A 22,823-nucleotide genomic window follows, 5' to 3' on the forward strand; every position below is an offset into this window, starting at 1 on the left:
TTATGAGGTGTTTTTTTTATTAATACATATTCCATTCGCAAAACTTATTTTCATAAGCACACAAAATTCCAAAATGGAGAGCCGTCTGTGTTTTGTCTGAAAAATCGTGGGGCGCGTAAGTTGGTAAGACTGGCGGTTAAGGTGATCTGGTCGAGTCAGTTCGTCAGTTGGTGTTGCGACTGCCGTCGATACAAACCCCTTACGGACCCCTTTCTTTCAAAAATCGGCCCTATTCGGGCTTTACGGGTGGCTCTCGGTGGTGCCGACGCGTGCAGCGGGCGGCGGCTACGTCGACCAGGCGCCGACCGAGCGTCGAAGAGGCGAGGCCGACTGTCGGCGGGCGACAGTGACTAATGAGAGCGAGCGAAAATGGACGAGGGTGTGCGGATTGTTTCTCTCCGCCGTAGTGATTCCTTCGGCTTAGGATTCTCCATCCTCGGCGGCGCCGGCTCTCAGCTGCCGCCCATCATTTACGACATCATCGAGAACTCGCCGGCGGCCGAAAGTGGACAGGTGAGTCGGTGGCCGAATGAAAGCAAGCTGCGGCAGCGGCGGCCCACACTTTGTTCTTCTCTGTTGTGTTTGCCGTTTTTACGCCAAGGCCTTGCTCTCGGCTCCTATAACCCATTACTTACATGTTGTGCATATCTATGTATCGCAAAACAGCCTTGATCGAAAAGCGAATTATCACATAAACAAGGTGACCGCCCTTTCTTTCTGTCCGGTTTGTTTTTACTTCTCGGCGAAAAGAATTTTCGCTTGCTCTCGGATGAAAGCTAAGGAGAAAGAAAGTGCATCTCTGGCGCAAAAAATGATGCTGATGTCGTGTTTATTTTTAGGCGTTTGGGAATTTTCGGTGATTGGCTCCAGCGGCGTCGAGATTTCTCACGGCTTAATTTTTTACTAAAAGAAAGAAAACAACCACACACAACCACATAATATTATGCAGAGGAAGCCACCAAACGTTTCTAATGCAATTTGCTTGAGTCAATTAGATCGACAAGTTTTAAGACTTTTGAACAAATAATGGATTACAAAAGCATGTGTAATCTGCTCCTTGCGCCAGCTTTTTTAAACCTGTTTTTTGGGATGGATTGGTTGAATGAGAAATTGGTTTTCCTTGTCTGACCGACTTTTGTCGATCTCTTAATGTTTAAGTTTCTGCATCTTTTCATGCTATGGATAGATAAATTCCCACGGAGATAAATTTAAATTGATCTTTTGAATAAATGTGACTCAATTCCCAGGACGCATCATTTCCCCATGATGTGTTTTCATTTCCCCTTTCCCTATTAAAACCAAATTGAAAGAAAGTTGTGCGCGGCGCGGAATCATTTTCAGCAAAGCAAATTGATTGCGTCGGGAATGAGTATGAAGTCGCACGAGCGACAGGAAATTAGATGCGGAGGCGGTCGTGGATCCCTCTTTGCCTGCTGGCTAATAATAAATTAAACGCGTTCCCACTTGCAAATGCACGAAATAGTTGCGGCAAGTGGTCTCGCAGTAATAACCGACCCCTTTGTTTCGCTCAATAAAGAGCGCTGATCGCGTTTAAATATGTTCGCTCAAGGCCGGAGAAGCGCAACTTTAAGGTTGGGAAACACTGATTTTTCATTTTTGCTTCTTGACTTTGCCAGCGTCTGTCATGTCATGTTGAAAAATTAAAAATTGTGCAGTCAGCAGGAAAATGTTAATTGACCTTTTTTGAATTGTGTATGTGTCGAAACTCACGTTGGAAGCGCTGAAGAGATTTTTTATTACAATAATTTTTTCTGAAAGAGAAAAATCACGATTCCATTGAAAAGGCTAAATTGATTTGGTAGATGTTTGCTGGAAAATCAGTCAAATTAGTCAAATATGAATTGTTTATAAATTAAAAAATAAGAAGCACAATATATAATTATACTGCGTCAAAATTTTTAATTCTTGACCATGAAAATACAAATGTCTAGAGGGAATAAATTTAAAATTTAGAGCTTTAGTGTGGTAATTTTTATATCAACATAACCAACATAAAATCGCAGCTATACTTTGGTTCGATAATGCCCGGGGGTTCCAAATTTTTGGATGCCAATTAAATTTTTTTGTGCTGCGTAAATTCACGCGTTCCTTATCTGAGAAATTCATTAAGCTAGCGGGTATTATTTTTCGAATGTTAGTTTCCAGTCCATCAAATTCGTTATCAGTGGCATTGACGCCAAACACAGGGTTCATGATGGGTCTCAAGCGAAAAATATTAATGATTTCCAACCATAACGCCATTGCTTCAACTTATAGTAGCCACTTTAGATCAAGATTTACAATTCGTACTTGGCACGTGCAACTAATTAGTAAATTCTCGATATGGTGTGCGACTTGTGGAAGCAGAAGCCCCCACCCCACAATAATTAGCATGTTTGCTTCGTGCATGTTATTTTCATTGGTTTCAATGTGATAATTTTTGGATGCAGTGGAAAACCATGCGTCGTATTTCTGCCGCGGTGGACTCATTGCCTCCCTGATAACGAGTAAATGAAAAATAAATCGGGCTCCTTCTTGAAAATATTTCTTGTGTGATAATTCTCGAACAAAGTTTTTAATCTTTGGTTTGATCTTTCTTGTATAAAAACGCTACGCAACACGCCATGTGCGTCCTTCTAGGCTGTTAAAGTTGAAAAATTCGTGATCTTGCAAGATCAATTTTATAGATTTTTCCACAACAGGAAAAAATGTTCTTCACAAATTTTAATTTCACATGTTCATAATAATCATTATTTGAAACCTGTATTCTGAGTTAAAACATCGTAATCTTTTTTACCAGGGTGGTTTTAAAAAAATTATAAAACGAGTTAAAAACGGCAACGGCAATCACTTTACCAAACGAAGATAAATGGCCTGTTTACCGAACCCAGAAATATCAATATTTTTCAATATTTTCAAAGTGCCATTGCCATCGACACAGAATTTAAAACTTGATTAATGGCTAGAGCAGTAGAGCAACACTGAAACTCACTAAAAAATCAGCTTTCTTACATAAAGAAGCTTCGTTCCATATTCTCACACACCCTCTTCTTTGTTTATTTCCTCTAGACCTAGACGCCAGCACACTTGTGATGTCGATAAGGGACCTCTTAATGACACATAATCGTTCAAACCGCAAGAAAATGCATAGAACAATAAAATAACAAACTGGTTGAGAGTAAATTGTTAAAAGACAATACTAATATTAAACTGTGACTAAACGAGGAATAGATTTCTAAAATTATTGATTTTCGTGTGCGGCTTATTGTAACTAGATAAATAATAATTAAGTAAAATGGAAAATGAAATTAAGGTCATAGTATAGGTTCAAATTTGTTGAGTCCTTTAGAAGGTTAAGTTTTAAAATTAATTGAGCAACATCATGTGCGCAGTTTTTTTTACAAAGGCTGGGCTTGTGCACAGCAAAGAAGTAATTTTCATGTTGGCTTTTGGCTTGGCGAGTCTGGCGTGCAGAAGCCGGCTGGCTCGACGAGACGCGTGCTCTCCAGGCCCTAATCAAGGCGGCAAACACGCGGGGGTGTGGGCATCGATTCTTGTCCGCCCGACACCGACACACACACACACACATACACAACGTAATGCCTCCTCGACAAAATAAACGCGGAGCGGAGGGCGCACAACTTGTGTCAGACTCTCGGTGCGTACGTTCATACTGCGCCTCTTGAGCGTTGCCGCGCGCTTTGTACGTACGATTCGCGTGTTTGGAAACACGGGAGCTTAGCCTTAAGGTGTTTGTCCAGGCTTTGAAATGTTCGAGGCTGCTTCGGTACGCGTTTATAAGTGAAATATACTGGTCTGAAGTTTGGAAAAAAGGCAGGAAATGGTGCGTCATTTTTCTGACGTGGACCTGAAGCGTCGACTCGCATAAAAATCGATTTGTTGCTAAAAAGAGCAAGCCGCCTGCTGCACCATTAAATTTGCATCTTTAGACATTACCCATTGTTAATATTTAAAAAGGTTTCAACTCTCTGGCTGTTCCAAGCACCCGTTGAAAGTTTGCATTTAATATCTCGACAAGAAGTACATATTCAACATGTTTTGTGTTAGTTTATTATTTAAACTCAGGAGGAATGAATTCGAAGCTGACAACAGATGGCACTACCGTTCATTTCCAATTTTCGGGCAATGCGAAAATGCGATTTCAGATTCAATCCTGCTACTGTGCTTTCTTCGCGTAAAATATTATGTTTGACAATTTGACGAGCTTAAAACCAGATTCAGTTCAGTTAATTGTGGTAAAAACAACAACAGTTAATTTTGTATTGAAAGATTGTTTTGTACGTTTCTATTGCGACAGGCACAACCGATCTGGGTTTCCTACACACATCTCTTTTTATGTACAGAAGCAGGATTGAATCCGAAAACACAGTGGTCGGAAATTGTAAATTAACCGTGGTGCCATCTCTGTAGGCGGCTTCAAACACCAAAGAATTTCCTGATTGGCGAAAGGTAAAAAATGTTTATGCTTTGGGGATATTTTTGGAAATTCAAAACATTGTTGCATCAATCTATATCAATTTGTGACTGTCTTCAAACCGAATTTCACCTAAATTATCTAAAACTTGGTTTTAGATCAAGTTTGAAATATTTTGCCAAATTTTCAATGCTTTACAATCGCCAATTTTGGTATTGAAAAACGTTCGACCACTGGGCTTGTTTCACATCACGTCACTCACGACAGCCTGCACGAATCCAATGAGATCGTTACACTTAGCTTTTTTAAAATCTTTTTATAATTCTTTAATGTTTTTTTCTCACAGACTCTGAAATTTATTGCTGGTTAAGCTCACGAGCAAATAATGACGAGTAGTTATTTTCATATTTTATGAAAATTTGAACATATATGAAATGATTAAATGCATCCCTGAACCCTGAAGCTAATTCCCAGGACTGCCGTTACACTGTTTGCATTTTCTATAAAATTTCTGGTGCAAGAAAAAAGGGAATCCCATTGAAAAGACATATTATGCTAGGTTTAAGGGTATGGCGAGTGTTATTGTTCGGGTCGTCGCGCCCCGCGAGGACCGTTGTTTCTGTAGCGTCATTCTCTGGCTCGGCAGACACCCCAAGAGAGACGATGAGTTGCGAAGGCCAGACGCCATCAGCTTTGGGTGTAAATTGACAAACAGTGGCAGAGGAGGCACGACCCGGGGCAGGCACAACTCTCGAGTGGATATTTAGTCGCAAACACGGGTTAATAGTGGCGGAGAGGCAGCTGAAATGGCTTATCGCGCCAGCCTCGTTTAAACGACCGCGTCATTAGTTTTTACGTTATTTGGCGCACGGAGATGCATCTGACAGCAGTAATTTTGCCGCCTTCTGCACCCTCAGGACCAATTAGACTGATTAAATTTCTAAATATCGATAAATCCTGAAATGGGCAGTTTTAAAATTCTTTTGTCACGCTCGCTATTCTCATTGGGGCATTGTTCCATGCAACTTCTTCAATTGAGTACTTTGTTACGGAAAGACAATGCTCCTATAGAACTTGTGGTTTCAATAAGGTCTCATGCATAAAACACCCTCTGTATTACATACCTCTGCAATGAACCTCGTGACAAAATAAACAGAAAGTTGACTTTAGCTCAAAAGGATTTTCGACTGTTGCACCAACGTATCGAATTTTCTTTGGTGCATTATGCGTATCTTTATTTAAATTAAATTGTCTACGTGCTATTTCAAAACGCAACTCTTCTGAATTTTCTGAACTTGAAACGTTCCAAATAATAAATTTACTTAAATAAAGTAAAGCAGTAACAGCAATCCATTATTCAACTAATAACAAATGCAATCAATTGAAATAAGTTATCTATTGGCATACTAGCCAAGAAAATAGCAGTTTCTTCTCACATAAAAAAACAGTTTGTCACAATTTAAAGCCTCCAAGATCTTCTAGGAAAGCACGGCAGCGTGAAGATTTCTCTACGTGCAATCGAAAGAGCGGAACTAAGTCGGCCTCGCTATAAAGTCGCAAACGTCTGCAAATAGATTTTTCCGCGAGCGCAGCCGGCCAGAAGGGTGGTGCGCTGGAAAAACAATGAATGGCGCAAGCTATTTCGGTCCGGCGAAAAGGTCATCGTGTCGGTGACGGCGGCGGCGTGGTGGATCTGGTCTTTGGCGTGACATTTGCACCAGTAAAAACTCGCGAGCGCGGTCTTCCTGTTTATGTGCGGATTAGCCGCTGCACTCTTGGCTAATGACATCACTGCCAGATGGAACCGGCAAAAAGGGAGAACGCCTAAAATATAATTTAATTTACGTCAACGGGTTAATGCTCAAAACTTTGCGTCGTAAAGTGCTAAATTAACACCGACCGAAATAGAACCTGCGTGCCTGAAAAACTGCATGGTTGCTAATTCATTTAATATTTAATATTTTTATAAGGGCATCATTGAATAGAGCAGCAGTCTGCTTTGAAACTTTAAACACGTCTTTGGGGTCGTGTGCCAAGTCCGGCATGGTCTAGTGGCTAGGATACTCGGCTCTCACCCGAGAGGCCCGGGTTCAATTCCCGGTGCCGGAAACCCTCTTTTTCTTTATCCTAGTCACGTTTAATATAGCTCATGACACGGTGCTGACAGTTGCAGGGTTTTTTAAGGACTTGTGATTTATTGAGAGTGGTGGTAGCATTTTTTGTCAACTCTAACATGATTTCTGATTGCAAAAAACGGAAGAAAACGAGAAACACGTGTTGGTTTGGGCGCAGCTTTGGCTGATATATGAAGTAGGAGGAAGCTAGCAGCCTTGCGCCGGTCTAATAGGTTTTTTCTGCATTTTATTCTATATTTATTTTTGCCCCATCCTCAAAATTTAGTACTATTTAAAACTTTTGTGTATTAAACGTATGATTCTATGATTTAAAAAAAATCAAACTATGTGTAAGCAGCTTGCCTATCTTTTATTTCAAAACCAAAAACGGTCAAACAGAACAGTTCCAAATAATGACACGAGACACGACGTCTTTCTTTAGAGATCATCAAATCACCCAACAATTTGGTTGTTGTGTTGACAACAAGGACCGCTACTGACGAACAACATTTTAGAACAACTTAAAGCGCTCAAGTATGATTTTACGTGAACTTAAATTGAATGAACCCTGGCAGCGTTGGTGTTGTCTTGTGTCACTCGCCACTTGCATTGGATGGACATCTGTTATTATTAGGCTTGAGCACGCAAACGGCAGCGTTAACCTTTTTCGCCAACAGCCGGATGATCATATCCAAGTTCGCCTCGACGAAGCGTGTTTTTACATAAATTATCGCACCCCCTTTTCTCTCCCAGCGTTTAATCCAGGGGGCAATCAGTCGGTGACAATCGCATTCTGGTGAGAAATTGCCCGTAACGGACGCCGCAAAAGTTTTTCAATTAAGTCTGACACGGACTTGCTCCTGCGTGATCCTGCAAGTGGCTACGGAGCTGCTTTTTAATCCAATATGCTTGCGTGTGTTCTCTAGAGACGCTGGTATGATAGATCTGATTTAAATTACAAGGGAAACGTGCAGCTCTCAGTGCACAAATTATTTAAATATTAAAGGAAATGCCCCAATTTACATATTTCACGAATGAGTACTGAACCTCGTATTTTATTTTTTTCCCCACCACTTGTTTTTAACGATATTTACCACTCAAGTTTTACCAATTTCTTGCGCAAGAAATGAATTATTTGTTCCATTTTCCCCTGTGAAAATCTAAAATTTGCAGTCGGAGTACTCAACATTATCACTAATGTGCAGATCTTGTAAATTGCCATGTGCTGCCTCAATTTCTCCAAAAATTTCTCTCTGACAATTTTTAAAGTCGAGATCATGAGCAAAAAATTAGAAAATTATTGAAAGCGGAGATGCAAACATTGCCTGCAAGAAACAGGTTTAAAGTGAAAAAAGCGCTTTTTACCACTGCACTGCATTTGTTTAAATGTGGGTTTTTTGCAACCCTGTTAAACGTTAATGCGAGAAGCTACAACTATCATGCAATGAATATTTTCTGAATTTACCACTATAAAATGCCGTGCCAACCGATCTGATAATGCAGTGCGGCATTTCTCGCTGTCTTTTTCCCCGAGAGCAATTTTCGGAAACGAGCAGCATTTTTAGGGCTGCGTGAAAAGAGCCCACTTGCTCGGCGCTCATGCCCGTTCTATATAATTTCCGTCCTGCCCGGCAGTTGGTGTAAATTGAATTCTCCGCACATCGGCCCGACATTTACTTTCGTACGTGATCTGCACGAGAGGAGCAGCGCAAGAAAACAGCCGCAAATAAAAATAACGCGCGCGCGGACAATTACACGCGTCCGGCGGCCACACGATGACATTCTATATTTAAGTAATTCACCTGCACGTAACGCACTCCACTTTGGTCGTCATTGTCGCGACCTTGCCGCTGCTAATCATGCAAGCGTGAGCGCGAAACTTAATATTACCGCCGCGAACTTAGTACAGGGCGCGTCCAAAATAGCGATTTCCAGAATAAAAATCACCCTCCGTTCCGACGTGCGAATTTGAATTTCAGATTGGGCAAGCTGTGCTGTGCTTGTGTTGCATCACGAAAGTGGAAAACTGTTGCGAAAGCGCGTCCTTGCTTGGAAAATGGTTTCTGCAAGCAGAGAAAAGATCGCATTTGCATGTCCCGAGGCCAGGAGGACAATAAACGCGCCCCCCCCCCCCCCCGCCAAACTTGCAGAAGTTATTTTTTGTATGCATCTTGGCTCTCAAAAGGCGTCTTGTCCTTTTTTGTGCCTCCCTTACAATTTTGGATTGAAGGGACAAAGATAATATTCATTTGCAAATAGAGTGGCTGTATAATTATGTAAGATTACTTGTAGCAACAACACTAGCACCGTAATAATAATCTAGCTAATTAAGAAGCAGCGTCTTTATTAACAATGTTGACGAGTGCACGATAATTAAGAGCCTATTATCGCAGTTTATGCAAGCTTAAGTTTGTCAGTCATAATGATTCAAATCAGTAAGCTTTATTTTTTGCTGTGCGGCATTCTGTAAATGCTGTTTTTTCCTCCCGAAACTGATCCATGTTTTCGCTGAAGAAAAGTTTTGTCTCTACACAAAGTATAGGATTTATATCTCCACGTGTGCACTATGGCGGCCCGGCTTAAATAATACAAAAACGCATTAGGAAAATGTAATAAAAGAAAAACTCCCGGTGCCGAGTTTCAGGAGAGATAAATTTTTGCAGATCACGCAGCCGTAAACAAAGAAAATTGCCTGATGAAAAATAAATGGTGGCGCATTTTTACGACGAGTTGCCTCTGCCTTTTTCAGCTCTCGAAATATTCGACTTGTAAATGCTCGAGAAATCAAAGTGAATAAAATCTGCACGAGGAAAACTGTGAAGAAAAAATCAGCACTTAGCTTGTTTTTCTGATTCGAATAAAAATGAAATTATTTGCTTGTAGCGTATAATTAAGCTATTATGCAATTTTTTTTACTTGTGTTTAATGGCTGCATTTTACAAACAATTGAGGCTTCATTGCCTACTTAACCTGTTTTTATGATTGTTATGAAAATCTCTTTGCATCAAAATAAAAGGCAGCTGCTACAACATAATAAATCCAAAAGGAAAAGATACTCATCGGTGTGAAGAAATCTCAGCTGATAAAAAGCTAGTTGCGCCTGATTAAAGATTTAACTGGTGTTTTTCCATTATTGGTAGCTGCTGTTGGCAATCCTTAAAAAATATAACCATTTGCAACCAGAATAAATCAGTTTGTTCGATCATGCCAAAATAATTCATTCTCGGTGATTTTTGCTCTGTTTGGCTCTGAAATAATCCGCCGTCATCCTGACATCCTCCAATCAGTCGGATTGCGAAAAGGGCTTTCGTGCTGGACGCGAGCAGACGAAAACGCGGTCGAAAGTATGAAATTGCTCATGTCAATCAGAGAGGCATGCACGCGCTTGCCTGTGTATTGACTGGCACATCAAACTTTTAGTGGGTCGACTGGCGTACGCTGCTCTGGGTACCTGCGCGCATATTTTTTTCCCTAATGGCGCTGCGTCATTTGTTGGTCAAAAACAAAAGCAACTGCTGCGCCTTTCACGGATTTGCAAAAACGATCCTTATGTCTTCCTTTTTTCTGTTTCAGTTGGAAGCTGGTGACATCATCTTAGAAATAAATAGAAAAGATGTTCATTCTTGTACAACTAAAGAAGGTAAGCACTAACGAGAAGAAGGAAAATGTCTTATGTTTCAACAAATTTTATTATATTTTAGTTTTGAGATGTTTAAGACTGTCTGGTGATGAAGTGACGTTAAAACTCAAGAGAGGTAAAACGGTCTTTGTTTAACTCAAGAAACAAACTGATTCCAAATTTATTCCCTCTGCAGATCCTCTTGTCAAGGCTGGTGTTTTAAAATACTTAGAATCTCCCGGTTGTAGCATCGATGATCTGCAAGCGCTTTTAGAAAAGGAGCACTCCCACAACAGAGGCAGCAACAGCCGGACGGGCGAGAAGAGACGCAACTCGTCGCCACTCTCCTCCAGCAACAATGGCAGCTACGCAAAATTATATGAAGAGGAGGAGGACTTCTGCAACAACGACCACCGGCGCAACCCGCAGCAACAGCAGCAGGCGCAGCAGGAGAACAAACCTCCGCAGCCGCGCTTCGAGGCCTTCATGATGACCGGTGACCTCATCCTCAACCTGTCCCGCCAGCAGCAGACCTCTGGCTTCATTCCTCCAAAGCAGAAGGCTGTCGATAGCCTTAGGTAAGAGAGAGTTTAAAGTCCTTATCTACTGATTTTTGTTTGTTTTTGTTTGAAATGATATGATCCTTACTGCATAAAGAAAAACACGTTTATGCCTTTATTTGAAATGATCTTTAAATTGGAAAAAATGTCCACGCTGACTTGTGAATTTAAGAGAAAACAGAAAATTGGCTCTGAAAGTTGCATGCTAATGAAGGGGCGAACATTGTATTGGTTTATTTTATCAGGGGGAAATTTTGTCTTACAATCTGCACAGCGTCGGACAGATCGCGACATGAGTAATTAAAATTAAGCGAAAACGTATAAAAGCCATTTGATTTTGGCTAAATTTGTATCTTAATTATTTTTGCCTGGTCCTGAGCGCTGATTCAAACTATCAAACATTGTAGAAGTTGCTAGAATTATCAAAAGATTTTTGACAGCATATTCAATCGGTCCAGGCATCATTCAACAAAATATCGCATGTTGAAATATGAGCGCCCCAATTTAACAAATATTCACATTACTGTCAGGCCAGATTTCAAATTTTAAAATTTAATAAATGAAGAGGTGGCTCTATTTTTTATCATTTCTTGTCCTTGATCCCCTTGCCAGAGGATTTTAGGGTATTTTTCAAATGCCTCCGTCATTCTAGCAAAACGCACATTCAATCAGATCTAAATTTCTGAACTACAAAGCATAAGTTAAGTCCTCAAAACTAACTCTTAACAATCAGAAAGTCTATTTTTTCGAACATCCAAAGTGTGTTTTAGCACAAGCTGTGTACAACTCAACGATCTTTTAATTTGCTGACGTTTCAGCGACTTGACCGCATTTTTTCACTTTTTTACTATCATTAATGCGTAAATTTTGAAAATTATATGATGCAGTGAAAAAAATCAAATTGAAAAATTTAAACCCAGTCGCAGTAACAATTTTAATTGATATTTCCTGAAATCACGTAAGCAATTGACAGCAAGATTATTATTTCATATTATTTAACCAAAATCCGTTTCCGCTAAATTTATTTTTTCTAGACGGAAGCATGAAGCGCTCCATTTTGTATACAAGCCGCAATCAATTTATCCGAATTTCCTAACTTCCGGCTCGCACCACAATCACACAATTGCGTTGACACATTCACAGATACCACAACTCAGTGCCAACGAGCCCCAACGAGTCGGAGCTGGGCATGAAGTCGAAGGAGAAGTCCCCGCCGGAGGAGGGCAGCGCGTCGTCCTGCGCCAAAGGCATCAACCCGCCAAACATGGGCTGCTACTCAAGCAGCAGCGGCGGCTTTGTGCGGACGTCAAAGTCCGAGGACCACCTGCAGCTGCAGAAGGACAGCCTGAGCGCGGTGGACATCGACATCGATGAGGACACGACGTCGTCGCTTAACAACCTGCTGGACACGCGGCAGGATGCTGAGAGCAGCTGCTCGTCGCTGGCCACGGTGGCGCAGGCCAAGGACAGCGACCGCATCGTTTGGACGTACAACGCGCCGCTGTCGGACCTGCAGCAACAACAGCAGCTACAGCGAATGCAGGAGCAGTACTCGTCCGAGTCCAACTCGATCTCGCCCAACTCGCCGACGTCTGTCTCCTCGTCGGTCATGTCGAGCGACAACAGCAGCTCGAAGCGCATCATGCTACTCAACTCGATGGACGGAGAGGTGAATAACGGGGACTACTCCGAGGCCATTTCCAGCCCCGATTTCCAGGTATTTTTTGCCAATGACTCCGCCCGCTGCAACGGAACGGATGTCTCTGGTGTCTGTCCTCCCCGCTGCCCCCGCTGCTTCTTGCCTGTGACTCACGCTTGGCCTCTTACTCGTCAGCTCTGCCTTGGGTTTTTACTTGTCGACTCAACTGCCTGTTTTTCTTGATATAACAATGCTCGTTTGACTTTTACATACTTGACTCTTGACAAAGGGCTGTACAACACTGCTTTGTCAATTATTTTTAAGTAGCTGGTATTTTTGAAAAGATAGGCTAATTGACACACAGTGATAGGGGTTGTGATTTTCTAAATTTTGTTATAAGTATTATTTTTTAATTAATAACATGGGACCAGATGCACGTTGGAATTGTTTCCCACCGGTCAGATCCAAGATGGCGTCATAATATGCGTAAATTTTGCTCTCTTTTGCTTTCAGTACGAGTATCGTGAGTGTGTTTTCCTGAGTCAATCGCTGTATTTAATTCACGTTATATGCAACATGATTTTGTTGAAAACTCACTTCTTTACCACATTTTTACTAGCCCAATTCAAAGTAGTGCTGTACCTCAGCTGACGCCATACACGCGCGTCGCGCGAATCTGGCCCCTATGGTTTATTTTAATTTATTACAGGGACAAATTAATTCCACTCTAGATTAGTTTAATGATAATTTCATGAGATGATAAATTTCAAAAATTAATATAAACACACGGTACATTCAGTAAAACCTGATACTATTTTGGCGAATAAAGCCAAAATAGGTTTTTTAACATTCTGGAAAATGTATATCGTTTTGAGTAAAATAGTTAATTAATCATGGGCTTAAATTGATTGAAATTACATGATTCGTGCTCATTTGAAGGCTATTCTTTTGCATGAACCAGAAAAATAGTTAAATTAAATTAACCTGCAGGCCTAGAAATAATTTAAAAAACGTGAATCTAAAGATAAAAATACAAATAGTTGCTCTTTCTCAATAACTTTTATCTGTTTATGATTTTAACGTTCTAAATATCTTTTCGTCAATGACATGCTCATGAAAATCATTATACCGCCGTTCTTAATTAAAATCTCCAATATCAAGCATTTGCCCTGTAATCTGCTGTGAAACCACAAATATCAAACATAAACAATTAATTGCAACTGCTTCTAATGTTTGCATTTCAATGCATTTTATTATTTGTCTCTCTCAATTCTAACTTAGCTATTAATAAAAAATTCATCATTTGACTATACAGCTCTATTTAAACAGAAATCTAACTCACAGATTAGTGTTATTTCTTTCTTGTACATGCACAGATAATCTTTAATCTTTGATGAATTTTCTTCTAGGAAAGCAAAAGAGCTCAAGAATTCCTATAAATTTTCCTGATATTATTGCAGGAGGAAGAGTCAATGGATATTCTTTGCGCGAAGGAGCTGATGGAGTTGAGCGACCCGAGCGATAGTGACAGCACCATCCTAGTGAGCGAGCGGACAGCGCAGAAGCGGGCCAAGGTGTCCCTGCAGGCGGCGGCTACCGTGGCCCAACAGCGACGGGCAGACCACGGTCGCATGCTACAAGTGAAGGGGTCTGATCGGCTGCGGCCCTCTGACTCGCCACCACCCAGCTCGGGAAACATCACTCCCGACCACGTGGCCTACCAAGAGCTGAGTGAGGACGAGGCGCACGAAGACGATGACAAACTGACTAGCACGGCCACCAAGTCACTGTCACCACCGTCTTCCATCACCGAGGACGACAGCGACATTGAGTCACTGCACAGCTTTCACTACAGCCCCAAGGCAGTCGATATGCCTTCCGTTCTCAGGCTGGCGAAACGGCTTTTTGAGCTGCAAGGTTTCAAGAAGTCAGACGTTTCTAGGCATCTTAGCAAAAAGTGAGCATTATTTGTTGGTAATGATTAGGACTGTCAATCAAAGATATTTTGTATATGAGCAGTTATTCGCGAGATTGGAGGTGGATTGGACGCGATTTTTCAGCGTTGAAATTTTTATGTGGCAGTCATATTTGCTTAAAGTACTTGTTAATAGATGGCGAAATTCCAAATTTGAAGCTCGGGAATGGGGGCGTTCCCTATTTTTTCGGTATCTCAAAAATACCCAAAAAACGAATTCTGTAAATGAATACTAAACTGCAACTCTTGACTGCGTTGAGGTATCACCTTAAAATTTTCACTGCCCAACCTAGTTTTTAATCCTGAACAACTTTTGCATTTACAAAAAATTCGCAGGTCGAAGGTCAAGGTCACCTTTTGCGACCTTTTTTTGAAAATTCAAAATTAAGGGATGATAGCCCCCTACGATGTTTTTGGGGTTCAGGGCTGAAATGTAGCCCGTGAAATTCTACACAAGTACACCAAGTTTCATAGGTGCAATCGCGATACTTTTGCTGCAATTCGAATTTGAAGTTTGAAAACCAGCTCGAGGCCGCTTTACCGCGCGTGGACTTTGAGCAGCGAGCTCACCTCTTGTTCTTCAAATTGATTTTTTTCGCATTTCACTTGCTTAGAAACACCAATGGGGCCTCGGGTAGACCAAGGAAGGTCAAAATCGACCTTCAGGGTCTGTCCCTGACGTGACCCTGAGATCCGAAATATCGAAAATTTCCAATTTGATCGAACTTGGTGTCCTTTAATAGGTTTTCACCACCGTAGAGCTCAAATATACAGCCAAAACTGCCGAATGACAATCCTGAAACCGGTTCTTGAAATAATTGTGGTAGCCATTCATCCAGACGTGATGTGTGAAATGGTCAAAATTTTGAAATTTTTAATGTATGAAAAGATTCTTCTGTTTTGTACACACGAAATTTATATTGAGTTTTAAAAAAACCAATCGTTTTTTTTTACAAAGTAAACAAATTTATTTAGAGCAATAATAAATAAATTACATCTTTAAAATTTTTACTTAAAAATGTAAGGAAACAAATTTTTTTAGTTTTTAAAAGTAGATTATTTGTTATTGCATTTAATAACATTTTTTCATAGTATTAAGCATATAAGATCCTTTATTATCAGCACATATTATACTTCATATGTGCAAATAAGAAGTATCTTTTCATAATTAAAAATTTCAAAATTTTGACCATTTCTCACATCACGTCTGGATGAATGTCTACCACAATTATTTCAAGAACCGGTTTCAGGATTGTCATTCGGCAGTTTTGGCTGTATATTTGAGCTCTACGGTGGTGAAAACCTATTAAAGGACACCAAGTTCGATCAAATTGGAAATTTTCGATATTTCGGATCTCAGGGTCACGTCAGGAACAGACCCTGAAGGTCGATTTTGACCTTCCTTGGTCTACCCGAGGCCCCATTGGTGTTTCTAAGCAAGTGAAATGCGAAAAAAATCAATTTGAAGAACAAGAGGTGAGCTCGCTGCTCAAAGTCCACGCGCGGTAAAGCGGCCTCGAGCCGGTTTTAAAACTTCAAATTCGAATTGCAGCAAAAGTATCGCGATTGCACCTATGAAACTTGGTGTACTTGTGTAGAATTTCACGGGCTACATTTCAGCCATGAACCCCAAAAACATCGTAGGGGGCTATCATCCCTTAATTTAGAATTTTCAAAAAAAGGTCGCAAAAGGTGACCTTGACCTTCGACCTGCGAATTTTTTGTAAATGCAAAAGTTGTTCAGGATCAAAAACTAGGTTGGGCAGTGAAAATTTCAAGGTGATACCTCAATGCAGTCAAGAGTTGCAGTATTCAATTCATTAACACAATTTGTTTTTCGGGTATTTTTTAGATACCGAAAAAATAGGGAACGCCCCCATTCCCGAGCTTCAAATTTGGAATTTCACCATCTATTAACAAGTACTTTAAGCAAATATAACTGCCACCTAAAAATTTCTACGCTGAAAAATCGCGTCCAATTGACCTCCAATCTCGCGAATAACTGCTATATGTTTTGTTTACTTTTGGACACTTCAGTAAAACAAATATTGGAATCAAGAGACTTAAGAGCTATTATCAAGAACATCAAAAAGCATTTTTGGAGCACTTGATCGCTTAAAAAGACAGTCTAACACCTTATATAACTAAAAAAAATTGTCTTAAATAATTTTCGGTTCCACAAAAATTTTATGAAATCAAAACACGTATTTATTGACTCAGCTCTGTGCGGAGTTAGTCAATTTTGGAGAAGAAAAAAACATGCTCTCACACTTTACAGCAGGTGTTTTGGCAACGCAGGTCTCATCAGTTCTATTTTACACAGCAGCTAAATTCGTGTCATGAATTTGGTTAAATAATGCTGATGAGGCCTAAATAGCCGATTTACAATACTAAAACATGGTATTTAATTTATGTTATCAAAATTTCACTAATAATTGTTACCCATCCTGAGTAGCACTGCGTGGAGCTGAGCAATTGCGCATATTTAAATCTCATAAAACTACCTATTCTTTCTTACTCTACAAAAATGATTTTCAGACAATTTTGCAAAAAAATGCGTTTTTTAACGTTGGTTCCACGCATGAATCCTCGCGCGATCATGCCCATTCCAACAATTTGGTAAATTTTTTAAGATACATTGACTTTTTTGCTACATAAATCGTTCTCTATGTGCAAAAAATATTCGACTTGGAATTATGTTTCAGTAACGACTTCAGCAGGGCTGTAGCAGAGGAATACCTCAGGTTCTTCATCTTTGAGGGGGACACTCTTGATGCTGCGCTGCGCAAGTTCCTCAAGCAGTTTAGTTTAGCTGGCGAGACGCAAGAAAGAGAGCGTGTGCTAGTTCACTTCTCCAAGCGCTTCCTCGACTGCAATCCAGGCACCTTTCGTTCACAGGGTACAAAATCTGTGCCTTAAATAATACCAAGACTCAATCTTGAATTTACAGATGCTGTTCATACGCTTACATGTGCCATTATGTTGTTGAACACGGACCTGCATGCGCAGAATGTGGGCCGCAAGATGACGTGTCTTGAGTTTGTTGACAATTTGTCGGAGCTAAACGACGGTGATAATTTTCCTAGGGATGTACTTAAGTCACTCTACCATGCCATCAAGTCGCAGCCCCTCGAATGGGCCATGTAAGCCGCTCCTCTTGGGCTGTTTTTATAATTAACACACTCATGTTTCGCAGGGATGAAGAGAGTGAGGAACTGCAAGCATTGCAAGCTCAAAACAAATCGCAGGAACCCTCTGGGCTCGGCCACAACCCGTTCCTGGACATTCCCGATGTCACCACCGCAATTGAATACAAAAAAGGCTATGTGATGAGAAAGTGTTGTGTGGATCCCAACGGCAAAAAGAGTAAGAAGTGACAGTTTGTGATATTTTAAAAACAACACATTAAGTTTTTAGATTTTAAATATATTAAACAAAATTGATCTCTCTACATATCTTTTAAATTGGTATTCCAATACTAGCTATAGAATCTTGGAAAGATTTCTCTTTACAATGAGAAACTTGTTTTCCCATTCATTATAATAATTTGTACACCGGTCTAATCTTCCATTAAACAATCCTTTTGCGGGTAGAATTGAAATCTGTGCTTAATTTGAACTTAATAGGTTAATTAAATAAAAAAGCTCGTAAATCTTGAAAACAATTACTCAAATTGTTATTAATTATTGCAGCCCCCTTTGGTAAGCGGAGCTGGAAGATGTTTTACTGCACGCTGCGGGATATGGTGTTGTACCTGCACAAAGATGAGCACGGCTTCCGCAAGAGTCAGATGTATGACAACTTGCACAATGCGATACGAATTCACCATGCATTGGCCACAAAGGCCGCCGACTACAATAAGAAGCAGCATGTCTTCAGGCTGCAAACGGCTGACCAGGCCGAGTACCTTTTCCAGACTAGGTAAATTGAAAATTACTCTGCATAATATGATTGAATTCATGCATTTTCCTCTACAGTGATTCAAAAGAACTTCAGTCTTGGATCGACACCATCAACTTTGTGGCTGCTAGTTTCTCAGCACAGCCGTTGGCCAGTGCTGTCGGATCTCAAAGAAAATTCCAAAGGCCACTCCTGCCTTGTAGTCACTCAAAACTCAATTTGGTAATTAATTTTAACCCAATGCTTTTCGTTCGAACTCAAACTGATCGAAATATCCAGAGAGAGCAGCTGAGGGACCACGAAGAACGTGTTTCCAGGTTGGAGAATGAGCTGGAGGACCACAGAAGACATGTTCCTGAGCGAGGTGCCAAGTCTTTGAGCATACAGAACCACAGAGAAAAGGACGCTTTTCTGCAATACGAAGTATGAGTTTTCGCTTTTGATACATTAATAAGAACAATCGATTATAGAAATTGAATGTTCAGACTAAAAGTTTCTTCATGTGGAAATGAGAAACATTTTCCTTGAAGTAACCAATGTCTGTATTACGCAATTTTAGTCTTCTACCTACTAAATTTTATATGAATAGAAAATTTAACAGAACATTAAAATAATCTAAATTTTCTGTTCATGAAAATGGGCTTCGGGTAGAAGCGGAAGCTAGTAGAGAGTAATAAAGACATCAAGAGCTTTTAGGAAAATGTCCAGTATTTTAATTCAACGTGATAAAAGAGCTCATGAAAATTTTTGAATATAGAAGTTTCTTCTTGGATCCTAAATTTTGACGGCATTATATCTGATTGACTGAGTTTCGTAGCAGTTCTTTAAATTAGCCTTTTGTACATGAAAAGCAAACCTATTTAAACTTAACCAGGCACTTTTTGCAGGCGTGCGTGTCTTTTTATGTAATTTTGCATCACAATTGTTTAGTAACACACTATACTAATAGCTTTTTCACATCCGCAAAACTCTACTGTGTGTAGCATAGCTTGGTATATTGCCGTACTTGTAATTCTGGCCCAAAGTCACTTGATCCTGGATTTCTGAATCCTAATATTTGTGTTTGGTCATTTTTTGATTAGACTTTAACTAGCGCGTAAAGGTGATCTTGTTTACTCCGTTTAAGGTCGAAGTCGACCTTCAGGGCCTCTCTGTGATGTGCCCCTGATTGTAAATGCTATAAAGGAGAGCTTGGTGTCTTAGGTTTCTAACCTTTTTAACGCGTTTTTTAAAATATTCTCCAATTGTTCAACGTTTCTTCGAACAAGCAATTTTTTTAAAAATCTTTCCGGTTGTAAACTTTTCACCGTTTCTGTTGTTGCTGAAAAATTCTCAATGTAGTTGTAAATTTCCGTCTGTAATGACTCACAAATTTTGCAGTTGAAGAGATACAAGACATACGCCTACTTGCTGCGCTCGAAGATGGCGCAGTATCCTGAGCTGGAGCCTTCGTTGGTGGAAACCTCAATCGGCGAGGTGGACGAGCGAGTAGACTGTGAGCTGGGCGGCTCGATTGTGCCGCCGCCCATCCCCGACCGACCTGTGCCGCGAGCCAACCCAACCAATAGGTATAGTTACCGAGCAGCTATCTACAATAGTAGCCGGGGCAGTAGTGGTGGTGGTGCTTCCCCGTCGGACGATATCGGCTGACGGATGTTGGGTGTCTTTTCAGCTTGTGTGCTCTGAGCGAGACTGCAGCGTTCTAAAACTCGTTGTGTCTTTTCTGCCCTTGCTTTGCTTCCCCTCGCGCCGAGGGACCGTTTTTGTAATATTGCGTTGCGCTTTGACTCGTTCCGACTTCTTGTTTGTTACGCGCGGCTTCAAACACGCTCTTCCAAGGCCTTCTGAACGGATCAGACTGAAAACTGGGAGGGACATTGGTTTAAATTCTGACTTGAAGATGCAGACTCCCGGTGTTTTGATACTAACGCTTCTAATGAAAATATTACTAGGATACGAGTAAAAGTATAACGATTGATATTTCAAAATCCTTAAATTTAAGTTTTTATCAGAGCAAACTGCTATTTGACCATGCAGTTTAACTCTTTTATGCTTAATGCAAAAAATTAATTATTTGAGGTGCAAATTGGGCGTACTACAGCATATTGCGAACGAAATTTTTAACAATATAATATATCCACCGCAATCCACCTAAAAGATTTATTTTTACCGCCAGAAAATTATTATTTGTATCAAGAATGCACAGCAGCTGATGTTTGTGGAAATTCAAAATTTAAATTGACTGTGACAATATTTAATTTACCGACAACATTATTTAATATTAATTATAGGGAATTGAGCAAACTTTCTAGCAACCAGCGCTGTATAAAACAATTAGTTCCAAAATATTAAATATTTCGCCCTTTTCATTCAAAAATTCTCCAGTTATATCAGACACGTTTTCCCTTTTGATTTCTTCTTGATTTACCTCAGATCCAGCTGAAGGGAGACGGCATTATTTGTACAGAAAATTCTGTAATAATATAATTCAGTCATTGCCATAATCTCTCGTGAATTGCAAGATATTGCTAGATATTAACTAGTAGAAATGGTTGAAACCCTTGAATAGTTAGAAAATGCTACCCTGGCTGCCCAAACTCTGCTCTGCCATTTGCAGTGAGGAGTGCGAATTGCATTAAAACGATTTTTACACGTAATTTTGATTAAAAGAGGTTTCCTATCTCAGGAATCATTAGAAGTAAGCGCCAAAAATTGAATCTGCGTAGAGCATTCAATCTAAAGTAGAATTCTCCCTGTCCCTCACTTTTCCTCAGCTGATTCTCGTTGTTCAGAAGACCTTGACCCTCTGTATTTCATCTGTCTTTAGGTATGTGCCTTTTTGTGGTCGCTTATGATTTGTGTGGAGTGTGAACCTTTGAAAGAGTCGTATTTTTTGTACGTTCTTATCTGGCTCTTTATTCAAGTCTTCCTATGTGCTGCTTCATTGTTAAACGAAAACCTAGCGTTACTTTTTTTACTTTCGTCGCTGCAACTAAAGGCAATCCTTTCCAACTGGGTAAGAGAAAAACTTGATGTGTATCATGTTGTAAACGTAAATAACAATATAGCGCTATTCTAATAACTAAAACAAACACACACATGCGAATGGAGGAAGTCACATATGTACCTGTAATTAACTCTGATCTTACATGTGTGAGTTGGACAGCATTAACTTTGCGCTGAAATCCACGAGTCGTTGCATTTCTAGATGATAAGGTTCGATTGATTTGTTTGTGAACAGGACTAAAAAGGAGAAAGCTCTCACATCGCAAGTGTAGCCTTTCTGGACCGCAATAGTGCTGCCGATGACCGGACAATTCCTTCAACATGCATTTATCGTCAAGAGGATTTTACGATTTCATTTTGCTAAATGCAGATACTGGGAGAATGAAGAAAGAGTGAGATTTTCGGGTGGAGCAGGCTGATTGAATTTTGCGTTGCGGCAGTTCAGCCGAGATTTTTTGTAATTTCTTTCTTCATCTGTTATGTTGAAACTCATTGCTTATATATTTTAATTAATTGTTAAAGTGATTGATTAAATTTTTTATCGATATGTATCTCTCTAGTCGGGGCATTACGCAATAATAACACAAACATGCTTGTATATTTTACGCATGTGGGTCAAGCAGCTACGAGTGAGCCCACTGTCGCCCGGAAATGAATTTTTTGAACAGAAAGTTGCCAAATTCAAGTAATAATTTTGAGAATTACATCTGTTGAACGTGACTGTGGTTAATAAATGTGGGGTTTTTGAGGAAAGTGTGTGTTCATGAGAATAATAACAGTAAAAACTAAACTTAAACGGGAACGAGGGAGCTATACTGGAGGAGACAAGCAAAATTCTCTCTTAAACTAGACACAAGCAGGCAACTTCTCTTCTGTGCTCCCTCGCCGTAAAAATGGTGATTCATTAGAAACTGTTGCGATTATTTTTCAATCGATGTCTCTCACAACCATTGTTACGAACGAATGCATTTAAAGCTGCAAAATTACTTCATTAATAATTTCAAACAGTTCCAGTTTGTTCGTCTGGAAATTACCCTCTCTGTATTCGTAAGGTTTTGTTCTCCTTGAAATGAGCATTACATAATTAAAGTTAGAGACGAAACGTTGTGACACGTTCTCCTTTCTTGGGTTTAATACCGATTCACTATCAGTGACCGCAAATATTTGATCTTGGAAGAAAACGCTGCATTTTGTCGCCGCATTCTGATTTTCAAACTCCTGCCAAAAATTCCATTTCCTCTCGTTCCACATTCAAGACATAATAATTATTATCATTCGCTCTGCATTTTTCAGTGTCAAAACGAACGAGTAATAAAAAGAAAATGTGTACTAAATAAAATGTAATAAAAGAACAAAAATAACGTTTGGTATTTTACACATGAGTGCACAAGAGATGAGTTGAGAGCAATCATGATGTAAGCAAATAAGAGAATGATGAAAGATCATTAAACTTGCCCTTATACATATATAGAATGTACTGATGAACAATTATTTATTCTTAATAAAACTGCGATGTTATTCATGAATCAATGCATTTGATTTTGTTTAACCTTATCATTCAAGTTTGTCATGGTT

General features: G+C 39.9%; 1 protein-coding gene and 1 non-coding gene across 5 annotated transcripts; both read left to right on the top strand.

Moving 5' to 3' along the window:
• Window positions 1-168: 168 nt before the first annotated feature.
• On the top strand, window positions 169-22,774 carry Efa6 (Exchange factor for Arf 6). Of its 4 annotated transcripts, none has more exons than XM_065495795.1 (14): window positions 169-513; window positions 10,123-10,189; window positions 10,251-10,304; window positions 10,365-10,746; window positions 11,872-12,445; window positions 13,828-14,324; window positions 17,048-17,241; window positions 17,293-17,485; window positions 17,539-17,708; window positions 18,035-18,263; window positions 18,320-18,464; window positions 18,522-18,665; window positions 19,623-19,810; window positions 19,915-22,774. In XM_065495795.1, the coding sequence occupies exons 1-14, from the start codon at window positions 370-372 to the stop codon at window positions 19,946-19,948; spliced, it is 3,015 nt and encodes a 1,004-aa protein (XP_065351867.1). In that variant the 5' UTR covers window positions 169-369; the 3' UTR covers window positions 19,949-22,774. The 4 variants fall into 4 exon arrangements, with proteins under 4 accessions (XP_065351867.1, XP_065351866.1, XP_065351865.1 ...); XM_065495794.1 differs by having other exon boundaries at window positions 21,484-22,774; XM_065495793.1 differs by having other exon boundaries at window positions 19,623-22,774.
• Window positions 6,473-6,544, top strand: TRNAE-CUC (transfer RNA glutamic acid (anticodon CUC)). Its single transcript has one exon. It is a non-coding gene; the product is annotated as a tRNA-Glu (tRNA).
• Window positions 22,775-22,823: the final 49 nt, after the last annotated feature.

This window comes from Cloeon dipterum, chromosome X, assembly GCF_949628265.1.
Source record: "Cloeon dipterum chromosome X, ieCloDipt1.1, whole genome shotgun sequence".
Lineage (NCBI taxonomy): Eukaryota > Metazoa > Arthropoda > Insecta > Ephemeroptera > Baetidae > Cloeon > Cloeon dipterum.